Source organism: Cebus imitator, unplaced genomic scaffold, assembly GCF_001604975.1.
Source record: "Cebus imitator isolate Cc_AM_T3 unplaced genomic scaffold, Cebus_imitator-1.0 Scaffold28, whole genome shotgun sequence".
Taxonomy (NCBI): domain Eukaryota; kingdom Metazoa; phylum Chordata; class Mammalia; order Primates; family Cebidae; genus Cebus; species Cebus imitator.
Window position 1 is genome coordinate 4,501,862 of NW_016107343.1, and position 12,664 is coordinate 4,514,525.

At 43.7% G+C, this 12,664-nt stretch overlaps 2 protein-coding genes across 3 annotated transcripts in view; both read right to left on the reverse strand.

Annotated features, from left to right (window-relative positions):
- BUD13 (BUD13 homolog) overlaps positions 1-2,639 on the reverse strand; it is a 24,508-nt gene extending 21,869 nt beyond the window's left edge. The window contains exons 1-2 of the mRNA XM_017523332.2: positions 2,456-2,639; positions 66-159 (exon numbers count right to left, since the gene is read on the reverse strand). Of these exons, the coding sequence (XP_017378821.1) occupies positions 66-159; positions 2,456-2,598 (237 nt within the window). The 5' untranslated portion in view covers positions 2,599-2,639. The remainder of the gene's footprint in view (positions 1-65; positions 160-2,455) is intronic.
- Positions 2,640-8,432: 5,793 nt separating this feature from the next.
- Positions 8,433-12,664, reverse strand: part of ZPR1 (ZPR1 zinc finger) — a 9,192-nt gene continuing 4,960 nt past the window's right edge. For both annotated transcript variants that reach the window (XM_017523334.2, XM_017523333.2), the window contains 4 exons: positions 12,195-12,305; positions 11,434-11,520; positions 9,767-9,832; positions 8,433-9,049 (listed from right to left, as the gene is read on the reverse strand). In XM_017523334.2, the coding sequence (XP_017378823.1) occupies positions 8,915-9,049; positions 9,767-9,832; positions 11,434-11,520; positions 12,195-12,305 (399 nt within the window). In that variant the 3' untranslated portion in view covers positions 8,433-8,914. The remainder of the gene's footprint in view (positions 9,050-9,766; positions 9,833-11,433; positions 11,521-12,194; positions 12,306-12,664) is intronic.

Here is a 12,664-nt window from a genome sequence, read left to right on the forward strand (position 1 = left end):
AAAAAAAAAAAAAAAAAAGGAACCTTGCTTCATTTAAAAATCCTGACAGCCCCAAAGACACATACCACAGGCAAATCTCCATCATCTTCCTCTTCCTCCTTCTCTGGTTTAGTTGTGGAGATAGCTGTCCAACTCACATCATCATCCACAATCCGCATTCTAAATGAGAAGAAGAAGATGATCAAAGTCATTCTAGGATACCAGCCTAAAAACACTCGTCTACTGGTTTTAAAATAAAGTTCAAAATCATACAGGATCCTGCATGGTCCAATCTTTGTCTACATGGGTCAATTTCATCTACCGCTACTTCCTTGGTTGAACACCTACCTCCCTGGTCATACTTTGGTGCCTAGAAAGGAGCCAAGTTCCTACTACATCAGTTTTCACATATGCAGTTCTTTCCCCCTGCCTGATCTACTCTTCTCAATCTTTTTCTTTTTTGAGACAGGGTCTCACACTGTTGCCCAGGCTGGAGCGCAGGGACATGATCACGGCCCACTGCAGCCTTGACTTCCCGGGCTCAAGTTATTCTCCCCACTCAGTCTTCCAAGTAGCTGGGACTACAGGCATGTGCCACCATGCCTGACTACTTTTTTGTATTTTTTGTAGAAACAGGGTTTCACCATGTTGCCCAGACTGGTCTCAAACCCCCAGATGCAAGCAATCTACCCGCCTTGGCCTCCTAAAGTGGTAAGAAACTCTTTCTCATTCCAGGAAACTCTTTCTCATAATTCAGTACCTAACACAAATTTAACTTCCTTTGGCAAACCTTTCTTGACTGCTTCCCCTTAACCTCACCATCCCACACTAACTCAAGACTAAGAAACCTCGTTAAAAACTCTTGGAATACTTTCATTGTGTTTATCGTAAAGGAAATATATCAATTACTTGTGTTATTACTTAATGCCTGTATTCCCATTTAACTATAAGCCTACAGAGGGACTATGTCTTATTTGTTCAGAGGCATCCTCAACACCCTACAGTAACTGGAATAGGAAGTATGCAATAAATGTTTGGTACATGGATAAACTATAGTTGAGCCCAAATTATAACAACAACTGCCATGATGTGAAGTTATTCAAAAAGCCAAGATCACTGAATGCAATCCCTCTAATCACAACCACCACCACTTAATAAAAGCATTATTATTCAGTATTATTCTCATTTTAAAGATAAGGAAACTGCAGCTCAGTGAGATGAAACACCTTGCCCAAGGGCACACAGCCTATAAAGTGGCACAGCTAGGATTTGAACTCTGATCAGTGCTGCTCCAAGGCTCAAGCTACTTTCATCACATGGCACTGCCCCCAAAGGATCCACACGAGTCAGCAAAGCATAAAGGCAGAAGACAATAATAAGGCAAGCACCAAACCAGAAAAGAAAATGGACTAGTTCTTTGTAACAATGTGACTTCGCTGGGTATCTTAGTGCCTTAGGGTTGCTTAACAAAGTACCACAAATTGGGTGGCATAAAACAACAGAAACTCTCTCACAGTTCTGGAAGCTAGCAGTCTGAAATGCAGGGGTCTGCAAGGCCATCCTCCCTGGAAAGTTTCTAGGGGAAAATCTCTCCTCTTCCAGCTTCTGGTAGCCCCAGATATATCTTGGCTTTTGGCAGCATAAATCCAATTCAATCTCAGCTTTCATCTAGACATGGTCGTTTTTTCTTTGTTGCTGTGTCTGTGTCCATACTTCCCTCTTCTTAAAAGGAAAACAGTCGTCTTGGATTTGGCACCCACCTTAATCAAGTATGACCTCATCTTAACTGATGACATCTCCACAGGCCCTATTTTTAAATGTCACATTCTGTGGTTCTGGGTGGAAACGATTTGGTAGGTCCCACTACACAGGGCCACAATGTTTTCCCATTTGAAAATAATACCCACTTCATGGTAATGTTGTGAGGCTTAAATAAACTCATATATGGTTAAATTTCTTATAACGTTGCCTGGCAAGGAAAGTATAATGATAAGAACTACACAAATGTCAGCTGCTCTTGTTAGTAGGACTATTACTAAGAGTAACAGGAGGTGACCGAAGGTCTCTGATTCAGAACCAAGTCCTTAGGATTTGGGAACCCCCACAGGCAGGTACTGGGCCCTAAAGATCCAAGCAGAGGCTTTGAATCGCTCCATTATTCTCGGGGCACAATACTCATTCTCTATGGGAGAGAGAGGACGGAAGTCTACCAAGGCGGGAAAAGAGTAATCAAAGTTACAACCCGGCTTTAATGCATTGACGCTAATGCTCAGAGGCTCGAGATGTAACGGGGGCAGCAAAGGCAAGGCGGGGGCCTCAAGCGGTGGGAGTGGGGCCCTAGGCTTGAGCACGGGTCGGCGCAGCAGCCAAGAGACCCGCCAGGAGGGAAGGAACCTCCGGGCGGCCGAGGGTGGAGTTGGGAAGGGTGAGGGGTGGCGAGTCGTCGCAGGCCCCGCCCCGGCCGGTACCAACTCACCCCTTGCCGCCGGCCCCACCAGGCTTCGGCCGCCTTTTGCGGCGCTTGCGGCCGGACTCAGGCCCCCGGTCGACGCCAGCATCTGCCCCGGACAAATAACGCTTCAGATACTCGGCCTTGGAAACCGGCGGAGCTGCCGCCATGGCAGCGGCGGGGGCGGGGAGACGGCTCGGCGCTGGGGACAAAATGCCTCAACGCGTAGCGCGCGCCAGCCACCTGAGGAAGCAGGGCCAGGGCCGGGAGTGGCGGAGTGTGCTGAGAATGACGCGGCTGGCAGGTGCAGCCGCCGGGGGCGCGCTCGCAGACTAGCCAGGGACGTGCACACCTTCGGGCGCCCTGGGACGACGCCACCAGCTTTCTTCTCTTCATCCACCCACGCACCCATCCATCCAGCAGCCACAGGCGCTGTTCTGGCCTTCAGGCCACAACCTGACCCACCAAGACCCGGCCCCCAGCGTCTGCCTAAGCTCCAGAGCAAGGGCAAGAAAGTGGAGAGCCACGGGCTGCAGCGTAGCGGAATTTGAGTACTGGTTCCATAGCCAGCTAGCTGTGCGACCTCGGGCAAGTTATCACAAAACGGCGAGAATCCCGGCACCTAACTCGGAATGGTCACAGGCTGCGATGACACTATTGTGTGAAGTGCGCGGAGCGTTTGGGCACATGATCATCGGAACTGTTTGTTATTATTTTTTGTTTTGTCTTCTTTTTTTTTTTTTTCCTTTTTGTGGAGAACGGGGTCTGGCTATGTTGCCCAGGCAGGTCTCGTAATTTTTATACGTATCTTTAAGTGGGAAGAATCTTTTCTACTAGGCTTCCAGATACCTACTGTTCGAGAAAGGAAGCCAGGAAGTGCAAACCAACACAATTACTATGAAAAACGTGGTTTCTAAGACCTGTGTAAACTCTTCTATTGTTGTATTACAAGTTCCCCACCCCGACCCCCCAGTTATCTCTTGAAATATATATTTCCTTCAAGAGATAACGGGGGGGCGGGGGGGAACTTGTAATACAACATTAGAAAATATGTAGCATTGATAAAATATTGCCAATGAAAAGGACCTGGATATATATTCAGCATAGCAAAAGAAAGAAACCAGAGAGAATGAATTCTAACACTCAAGTTTTGGGAGGAAAGAAAAGACTTTCTTCTTTGCAGGGGGTTAAGAGCAAATTAAATTAACATATTTAACCCTCACAATTCTCAAATTGTTTCATTATCATATTTTACAAATAAGAACTGAAGGTTGGCAAGATTAAGGGAGTTGTTCAACTTCACATCGCCAGAACATGACTCTTGGGAGTAGAGGCTAGTAAAGTGGGGTGCAAGAGGTCATCCAAATTTATTGAAATATAGCATCTTTTTACCTCATCATATGTTAGGATTTTTGTCACTTTTTTATCATTTTTCCCCAGCCTTATGAGGTTATTTGACAAATAAAAACTATATGTATTCAAGGTGTACAGTGTGATGATTGGGTATACTTACACATTGTGTAATGATTACCAAAATCAAATTAATTAAAACATTCTTTACTAGACTTACTTATGTACTGCTTGGGTGGGGGGGCACTTAAGCAAATTTGTCTTAGCAAATTTCAAGTAAACAATACGGAATTATTAGCTATAGTCAACATGTTGTACATTAGATCCCCAGAACTTGTCTTTAAACTGAATATTTGTACCATTTGAGAGAGAAGTTTTAGTGTTCCTGAAATCACAGCCTTCTGACAGAATTTGCAGATGCTATAGACAACTAAACAGAAGTGCAGACAATAGTTTCTTGGACCAAGAGCCAAAAAGTTCACTGTTTTAATATATTAGTCAAGCAGGCATAGTTTTACCTTATAAATAAATATACATATCTTGGGATAAGTATTTTTAAAATTCTTTACTCATATAATACAAAGCAGGCTTGGGGATCACAGTCTTGAAACATGAATTTTTACCCAGTGGACCATGGTGAGTGGTTGCAGCACAGTTCCAGAAAGGAGAGCAGGTTGGGTCTCTGAGGGCTTGTGACACGAGGACACTGGATTGACAGGATAGGGCTTCACTAGCTGGAGGGCCCCAGGGGTACCCCATACACAACCCTACCTTGGCTTCTAGTCCAGTTTGGTGTATCTTAAACTGTACTGCACAGCCCTGCCCCACCCCGGTGTCAGCAGGCATTCAGAAAGCCTCACACTTCTGCTCCAGTGAACACTGCCAATACACCCCTCTCAACTTCTGCCCACTCATCTTCTTCCCACTTGTTTTCTTCAATTCCACCACTACCCATCCTACCCAGTCCCTTAGCCTGAGAAGACCCAAGTGTCTCCACCCTACCCTGCAAAGCAGTTAAGCAGGATTAGATGCTATGCAGTAATTGTGGAGTTGAGCTCAAAATATTCAGAGCTCAGGTTTCAGCATCTGGTTGGCCTGAGTTTGACACCTCCTCTTAGAAGCTCTACTTCCAGCTAGGGATGGTGGCTCACACCTGTAATCCCAGCACTTTGGGAGGCTGAGGCAGGCAGATCACGAGGTCGGGAGTTCGAGACCAGCATGACCAACATAGTGAAACCCTGTCTCCACTAAAAATACAAAAATTAGCTGGGCATGCTGGTGTGCACCTGTAGTCCCAGCTGCTCAGCAGGCTGATGCAGGAGAATCACTTGAACCCAGGAGGCGGAGATTGTGGTGAGCCAAGATCTCCTCACTGCACTCTAGCCTGGGAAACAGAGCGAAACTCCACCTCAAAAAAAAAAAAAAAAAAAAAAAAAAAAAAAGGCTCTACTTCCTACTGGAAATTACTAGCCTCTCTGAGGCTGTTTTGTCACCTGTAAAATAGGGTAATTTTGTTTATTGATAGGTGCCTTTTCCCAAAAATGAGTTAATGCAGAAATAAACACTTTAGAATTTTTGTGAGGATAATAGGAGAGAAAGTATATACAAAAGCACTTCACCATTAACTCATTTAATCCTTACAAAAACTCTACAAAGCCCCAATTATCCCCCTTTTACAGAATAGGAAAACAAGTATTGGAAGTGCCAATACTAAACTCTGAGGTGAACACACAAAATAAGCAGTAGCTTTTTTTCTCTTCACCGTTAGAAACACTGCAATTTGCCTTAAAAAGAAGTGTGTAAAAAATGTTTTTAATAAGAATAAAGCCAAGTAGTCTTAACCACCACTGCCCTAAATGTAAGCAGAGGCACGATTCTCTGCAGTGTGCATCAGGCACATACCACAGGTGTACAAAGAAGGAAATATACTGACATTAGAACAAAAGAAATGTTGCCTTTTTTTTTTTTTTTTTTNTTTTTTTTGAGGCTGGAGTGCAATGGTGCAATCTTTGGCTTACCACAACCTCCGCCTCCTGGGTTCAAGAGATTCCCCTGCCTCAGCCTCCCGAGAAGCTGGGATTACAGGCATGTGCCACCACACCCGGCTAATTTTGTATTTTTAGTAGAGATGGAGTTTCTCCATGTTGGTCAGGCTAGTCTCGAACTCCCGATCTTGGGCGATCCACCCGCCACGGCCTCCCAAAGTGCTGGGATTACAGGTGTGAGCCACCGCGCCTGGCCAAGTGTTGCCATCATTAAAATCATTAGCTTTCTGTTGGCCAAGTCAACTGCCCTTCATACTTGCTCCCAGCACTCACCTCACCTCCTCCACTCACTCATCTCGACAGAGATGTACATTCAGTACCTACCTGTATGTTCATCCACAGGTCTAACGACTGAACATGGCTGCATTTCACATACTTGAACCATGAAAGCAGGAGGCGTGCCCTCACACACAAACCACTTTCTTTTTTTAACACAATCACAAAACTTTCCACTTAAATTTTACTCTTGTGGCTGTGAAACAATCTACGTGTTCTTGGCCTGGCACTTTTGACTGTCTCACCTGCCCTCACCTTAAAGCAGGACCCTTTTCATACCTTATTACCTATAGATGTTATCCCTAGTGTCCTCATAGGGTTTGATCTAGGATGGACAATTTTAACAGATTTTACTAACCATGTGTCATATGCTAGGGGCTGTGGAGCAAGACCCAGTTAACTAAATGTAAGCTCCCATCCTGACACACTTTATGAAATGAGAAAGGAGCTGAGAGATGCTTCAAGAAAAGAGTATGAAACTAAAGAATGCCTTGTCATCAAAGGGCAGGAAGTGCCTTAGTTGGGTTATCCTGGTCTGGCACTTGGTCCTCAGTCTTTGCAAGTTGAGAAACTCAGGTCATTTCCCAGCAACTGGGTGAATTCTGAGACTGCCTCGCAGCAACCAAACTCACAACAGATTCGGTAATAAGCCGGAGTGCCATTTTTTTTTTCCTTCACAATGGAAAATGAACCTGATCGTGGGGTTTATCTTAACAGAGCACACCCACACTATGGGGAAGTCTACCTAAGAGACCAAATGAAGGGTTGTCTGGGAAACTTAGATTCCCAATTCAGCTGGAAACATATCTAGAGATAATCTCTCTTTTTTTTGAGACAGTCTCCCTGTTGCCCAGGCTGGAGCGCAGTGGCACGATCTTAGCTCACTCACTGCAACCTTTGCCTCCTCCCAGGTTCAAGTGATTCTCCTGCCTCAGCCTCCCGAGTAGCTGGGGTCATAGGTGCGCACCAACATGCCTGGCTAATATTTTTGTATTTTTAGGAGAGACAGGGTTTCACCATGTTGGTCAGGCTAGTCTCAAACTCCTAACCTCGTGATCCACCCGCCTCAGCCTCCCAAAGTGCTGGGATTATAGGCGTGAGCTACTGTGCCCGGCTGAGATAATCTCTTAGGGTAGAATAGTTGCCTGTAAGGTTACTAAAAGTACTGAAGCTTTATAGTTTGAATGAGTCATTTGCTAACTTGAGTCTCCAAACATTTTACTCCCACCCTCACTTACAGAAATTAGAGATACAGATCTGGAAGTTAGTCCCACATGATAGTAAGATGCCAAAGAATCTGATATGGAGAGACGTCTAAAAGCATAACTCTTGGAAACAAATATATTTCAGGAAAAGGGAGGAGGCAGAGTGTCCAAATAAGAAAGATTCAAAGTGAAGGGAAAACCAAGGGTATGGAGAGCCAAGAGAAGGGTTAAGAAGAGATGGTCCACTATCAAATATGACAGAAAGAGGTAACATTTCCCAAGTGGAAAATCACTTGTGACCTTTGAGAATAGTTTAATAGAGCAGTGAGAGTAGATGTCTGATTGCTAAGTCATCTCTAAATCATTCTTCAGAGTTAAGTTTGCAACACAACGCAACAAGGTTTATGATAACATCTTAATTAAAAGATGTTATCTTAATAAAGACCAATGAACTGGTCTTTATTGAACAAATAACCTGCAGTGTGCACTGCAGGAGTCACCTTTTATTTATGAAAGGCAGCAGACTATAGTGCAAAGAGTACCAGCTAGCAAGTCCAGGGCCTGAGCAGCAGAGTGCTCACTGGTCTTTAACTTTCGGAACAATTGCAGATGGCCTCCTGTCTCTCTGGTTAAATGTGTTTTGCCATTTGTAACTGAGAGTGGGGCTAACTGATCGGATAACCCCACTGGCTCTAACTTCACAGCTCTTGCATTTGCAGTTCCTCTGCCGGGAAATCTCTTCCCCCAGCTACCCACACGGCTCGCTCCCTGACCTCCTCAGCTTTGCTCAAATGTCAAATGATCACCTTCTTGTTCAGAAGATCTTCCCTACTTTCCCTTTCCTTGCACAACCAGCCCCCATCTCTGCTTTACATTCCTCCGTGTACTGTTTCCCGATCTGTTTGTTGTCATTTTTCCCCACTAGACTTAAAGTTCCATAAAAGAGATTTATGATGTCCTCTGTCCTGTAGTGTGCTTGGCACAAAGTAGACAAGCAAGCATCTGTTGAAGGAATGAATTAAATGCCAGCTGCAATCTCCAAATTACAGTGGACACACAGGAAAATTTTCTTTAGGAGGCTGAATTCTAACAGCATGATATCAAACACAGATAGAGCCAATACAGAGGCCAGTTTGAAAGTCATCATTTTAATGGTAACTCCTTCACTTGTGCTGGACTCGGTCTCCCCTCAGGAGACTCCTTTCCTGTTGAAAGTCAGTATTTTACAATATTCAGAACCGACAACCAAACTCCAGGTGTAAATTTATCCCAACTTCTCCAACTTCAGAGTTCCAACCTTAAGAGGACAGAGCATTACGTGGAGGGAGGGTAAAGACTTGCTATGAAAAAAGTGATCATGACATACCCCTAGTTCATTTCTGGGTTTCTTCCTAGGCCAATTCAAAACCTCCAAAATAAGGTCAAGTAACACAATAGGCTCGCATTTGCATCACAAGCTGTTTAGAAAGTGTGCCTAGATCTGACTCAGACCAGGATGTCTGTCCCACCATAGGCCAGGGCTGGTGCGGAGGACACTCCCAGCCTTCTAATACTAACAAATAACCTGCAGAATGAGCAGCGCTGGAGGCTGGCTCTTGACCCACCCACTGCTACCGTTGTGGAGCCAGGCCTGCCTCATAGCCTTCTGTCTTCATGTCATTGAGCCCTAGCTCCTCATTTTGGTCAAAAGTGCGCTTGTAACGCTCCACCTTCATCTCAGGATCATCTTCAGGTGCATACACATTCTGCAAGGTCAAGGACAGATAATCAGTGCCGCCGTGCCACTTCCCTCCCTGCAGGCAGCTTCCAACTCCCACTTTCACAAGAACTTAATGACTTTGGGGGTTTTTTTCTTCTATTTATTGGCCTCCAATTTACCATGGCTAGACGGAACTAGAGGGTAGCAACAGTGCCCACAAGAACCAGGGGTGGAAAAGCCCAGCCCCAGAATCAGGGAACAATCCACTTATTTTGTTACATCCGCACCTTCTTATGAAACATGTGGCAATGGTCTTAATCTTGGAAAGAACTTACAAGAGTTTTGCCTGACCCATGATAAATATTCAATAAATGTTCAAGGTACCTCAATCACCAGACTACCTCCCCAGTCAACTTTTAAAGCCTCTCAGTTTCCTATCTTGGCCTCAGGACAAGGAACCATTTCTCCTCACTCCATAATCAGATTAGCAAAATGAAAACTCCAGAACTGGGGACAAGAGTTAGACTATAGGAAAAAAGAAGCCTCAGAGTATCCATTTTTTCCTTCCTTACATACACTTAAAAAAAAAAAAATCCTCTCCCACACCCTCCTCTTTTCTCCCTTATGTATCTTCTAGCTTCTGCCTCTTTGGTAAAAAGCAGTCCCTTTGGAATCAAGTCTTTCCGTTTCTAAGGAAATGATATATATTCAAGGAAGATCACAAAATGTATCTTTATGAAACACCAGACAAGGTCTATCATACCTGCAAATAACTGTTTCCTGCTGGATCATCCATAATAAAGTGGGCCTTCATATTACCTTCGATAATCTAAAGGAGAGAGAGAGAGAACAAGGCAAGTAAACTTTACATAATCCGCCCCCCCAAAAAAAAGGGGCTATGTCTGCCAGACAAGAACCAATCCAATTTATATTACAGAATCCTCAAAAGTTTTAAGAATTGGTGTAATTAGGTAGCTCTAAAAGTAAAGTGGAAAGGATCTAAAATAAGGACTGGTGAGAAAACCTAACATCAGCAACCTGTGGACTGAAGGTGCTGGCCCAGTTGAGACTGGAGGGAAAGGAATCAAGAACAAGGAGGTTAAATGAATGTAAGCTTATGGGAAACAGAATACATACACACCCCAGCCCTTCCCCATAGGTCTCAGAACACTGCCAGACAAGCCTTTACCCTCAGGCCAGGAAATGGAACAGCAAGGAGATGAAAGGAATCTGACCAGCCCAGGAGGAAATACCTAACAGTTCTGGCATTGGAGGCTACCTCAACAAAATGGCTAAGCTAAATCCCCCTGCATTAAGCCCCATGTCAACAAGGCTCACCCTACTCAGATCTTTAGGCCTCTACTTGTAAGAAGACAATCAATGATTATCAGACATCTGAACAAAGCCCTTAAAACTGAAAGATGGGAAATTAAATGGGGAAAAAATCGGCTGCAAGGAGAAAGAAATCTCAAAAAAAATCCAACATCAGTATTCTCAAGAAGCACTATATAAACTGCATGCTAAAAAATTAAAAAAAAAAAAAAACCATAATAATAATCCCTAAGAAGAAAAAATACTACATCCTTAAGACAGGATTCTATTTTTTAAAAAACTCTTTGGAAAGTAAAAATTTTAGTGGAAATGAAAACCTCAATTGAAGAGTTGGAAAATAAAGTTGAGGGAATCTCCCAAAGTAGAACAAAAAAAAACCCCAAGAAACTAAAAGTAGGACAAAAAAAAAAAGTAAATTATAGAAGACCAGACAAGTAAGTCTAATATCTAAAACCCAGAAGTTTTCAGAAAGAACAGAAAAAATAATCAGAAAAAAGATAATCCTCAATAGAATAATTCATGAAAGCTTCCTAGAACTGAACCACATGAGTTTTCCAGACTGAAAAGATCCATAGATCCACCAAGTGCTTAGCCTACTGGGTAAAAAGTGACCCACACCAAGGCACATCCTAAACTTCCACATCAGAGACAAAGAGATCACAGACTAGGTCACATATAAAAGACCAGGAATCAAAATGGCTTCAGACTTCTCAACAGCCAAACTGGAAGGCAGCAGTGCAGTGTCTTCACCAAACTGGAAGACTGTAGAGCAGTGTCTTCAAGTTTCTGGTAAAAAATTATTTCTATCCTAGAATCCTATTCCCAGCCAATAGTCACTTCAGTGTGATAACAGAAATATTCAAACATGGAAGGTCCCAGAAATTTTATTTCCCATGCACTTTTTCCTAGGAAGTTACTGGAAAAGATGCTCCAACAAAATAAGGGTGAAAAACAAGAAAGAAGACATGGAATATAGGGAACCAGAAGAATCCCCAACCTGATGGTTAGATCTTCAAAAAGTCGCAAGACACGAGCATGCAGCCTCTTGTTCACTGGAGCCCCAGGACTCTAAGTACTGACTGGCCAGTGACCTCTTACCTGGTCCATCTTCTGGCTAAACTCCTGCAGTTTCTCCGCCTGGCCAGGACTGGAACTGTCGCCCAGTGTGAAAGGGTTTTTGGTCACCTGCAATAAATGACATACAAATTGTGTGAATACTGGCTTTACGTTTGTTAGGCCTGACCATAAACTAGGAAGGCGGTGGCAGTGGATGCCCAATCAGAGAAACTTCATTTCCATTTAGTCCACACCACCTTTCTGACCAAAGCAGTCACTCCTAGGAGTCTACGGGATAATGTGCCAAGACAACAAAACTGGCAATGTAAAACAAAATCTAGAAACATGTTCTTAGAATATAATCTCTAATCCTAATTTGGAGAAGAAATGCAAAGAAAAAGTACAATTTACAAATACAAAATGCCCAACAGAGTATCATATGAAATAATTCATCAAGAAGATAAATATTTGGGCTAAGTCAACACATACATGTATGTTTTTTTATGTTGGGAAGTTTTAGGTGCTAGAAGGACCCTCATCCCCTAAATTTACAGTAAAATAAATGACTTATCCAAGACCAGAAAATAACTATAAAGTCTCAAAGTTAGGCCTGGAATTTCCATTCAACATTTCCCACAAACTTATCTTCACAATCCAAAATAATATGTAAGTCTCTTAAACCAGCTTTAAGGCAAAGAAACCCGGTTATCAGCATCGAAAACTAGGATGTCTGAAGTTTTTCAGTCCCTTTTCACACAGCCAAACTGCTCAAAGGTGGTTTACACTCTACTCAGGTGACTCACCAGTTCCCGGATGTCTTTCAGCAGCCCTTCCAGTGTGGTGAACTTGCCCCCGAGGACGGCCATTCCCAGTTCAAATTCTAGCTCTGGGATTTCCACACTGCAAGTCTCAGACTGTGAGATGAGACATCAGTTTAAGCTGTAAGTCAGAAGCAAAAACAGCCAACAAGAGGCCTCCTGCCCAGTTAATACTCGCAGTGATAGACTGGGGAAAAGGGCAGCTGTCCCAGTATTCTCTGACTCCCTTGTTAAAGTTTGAGACTCGCTCCTGTCCATCTGAACCATGGGAATAGATCCAACTTAATAAAGGGAAACTGAGTCATAGCTTCAAGCTGTCAGGTATCCTCTCACTAGGGGACGGTAAAGAGGGCCCAGATAGCGCGGTGGCTCAAGCCTGTAATCCCAGCACTTTGGGAGGCCGAGGCGGGTGGATCACGAGGTCAGGAGATCGAGACCATCCTGGTCAACATGGT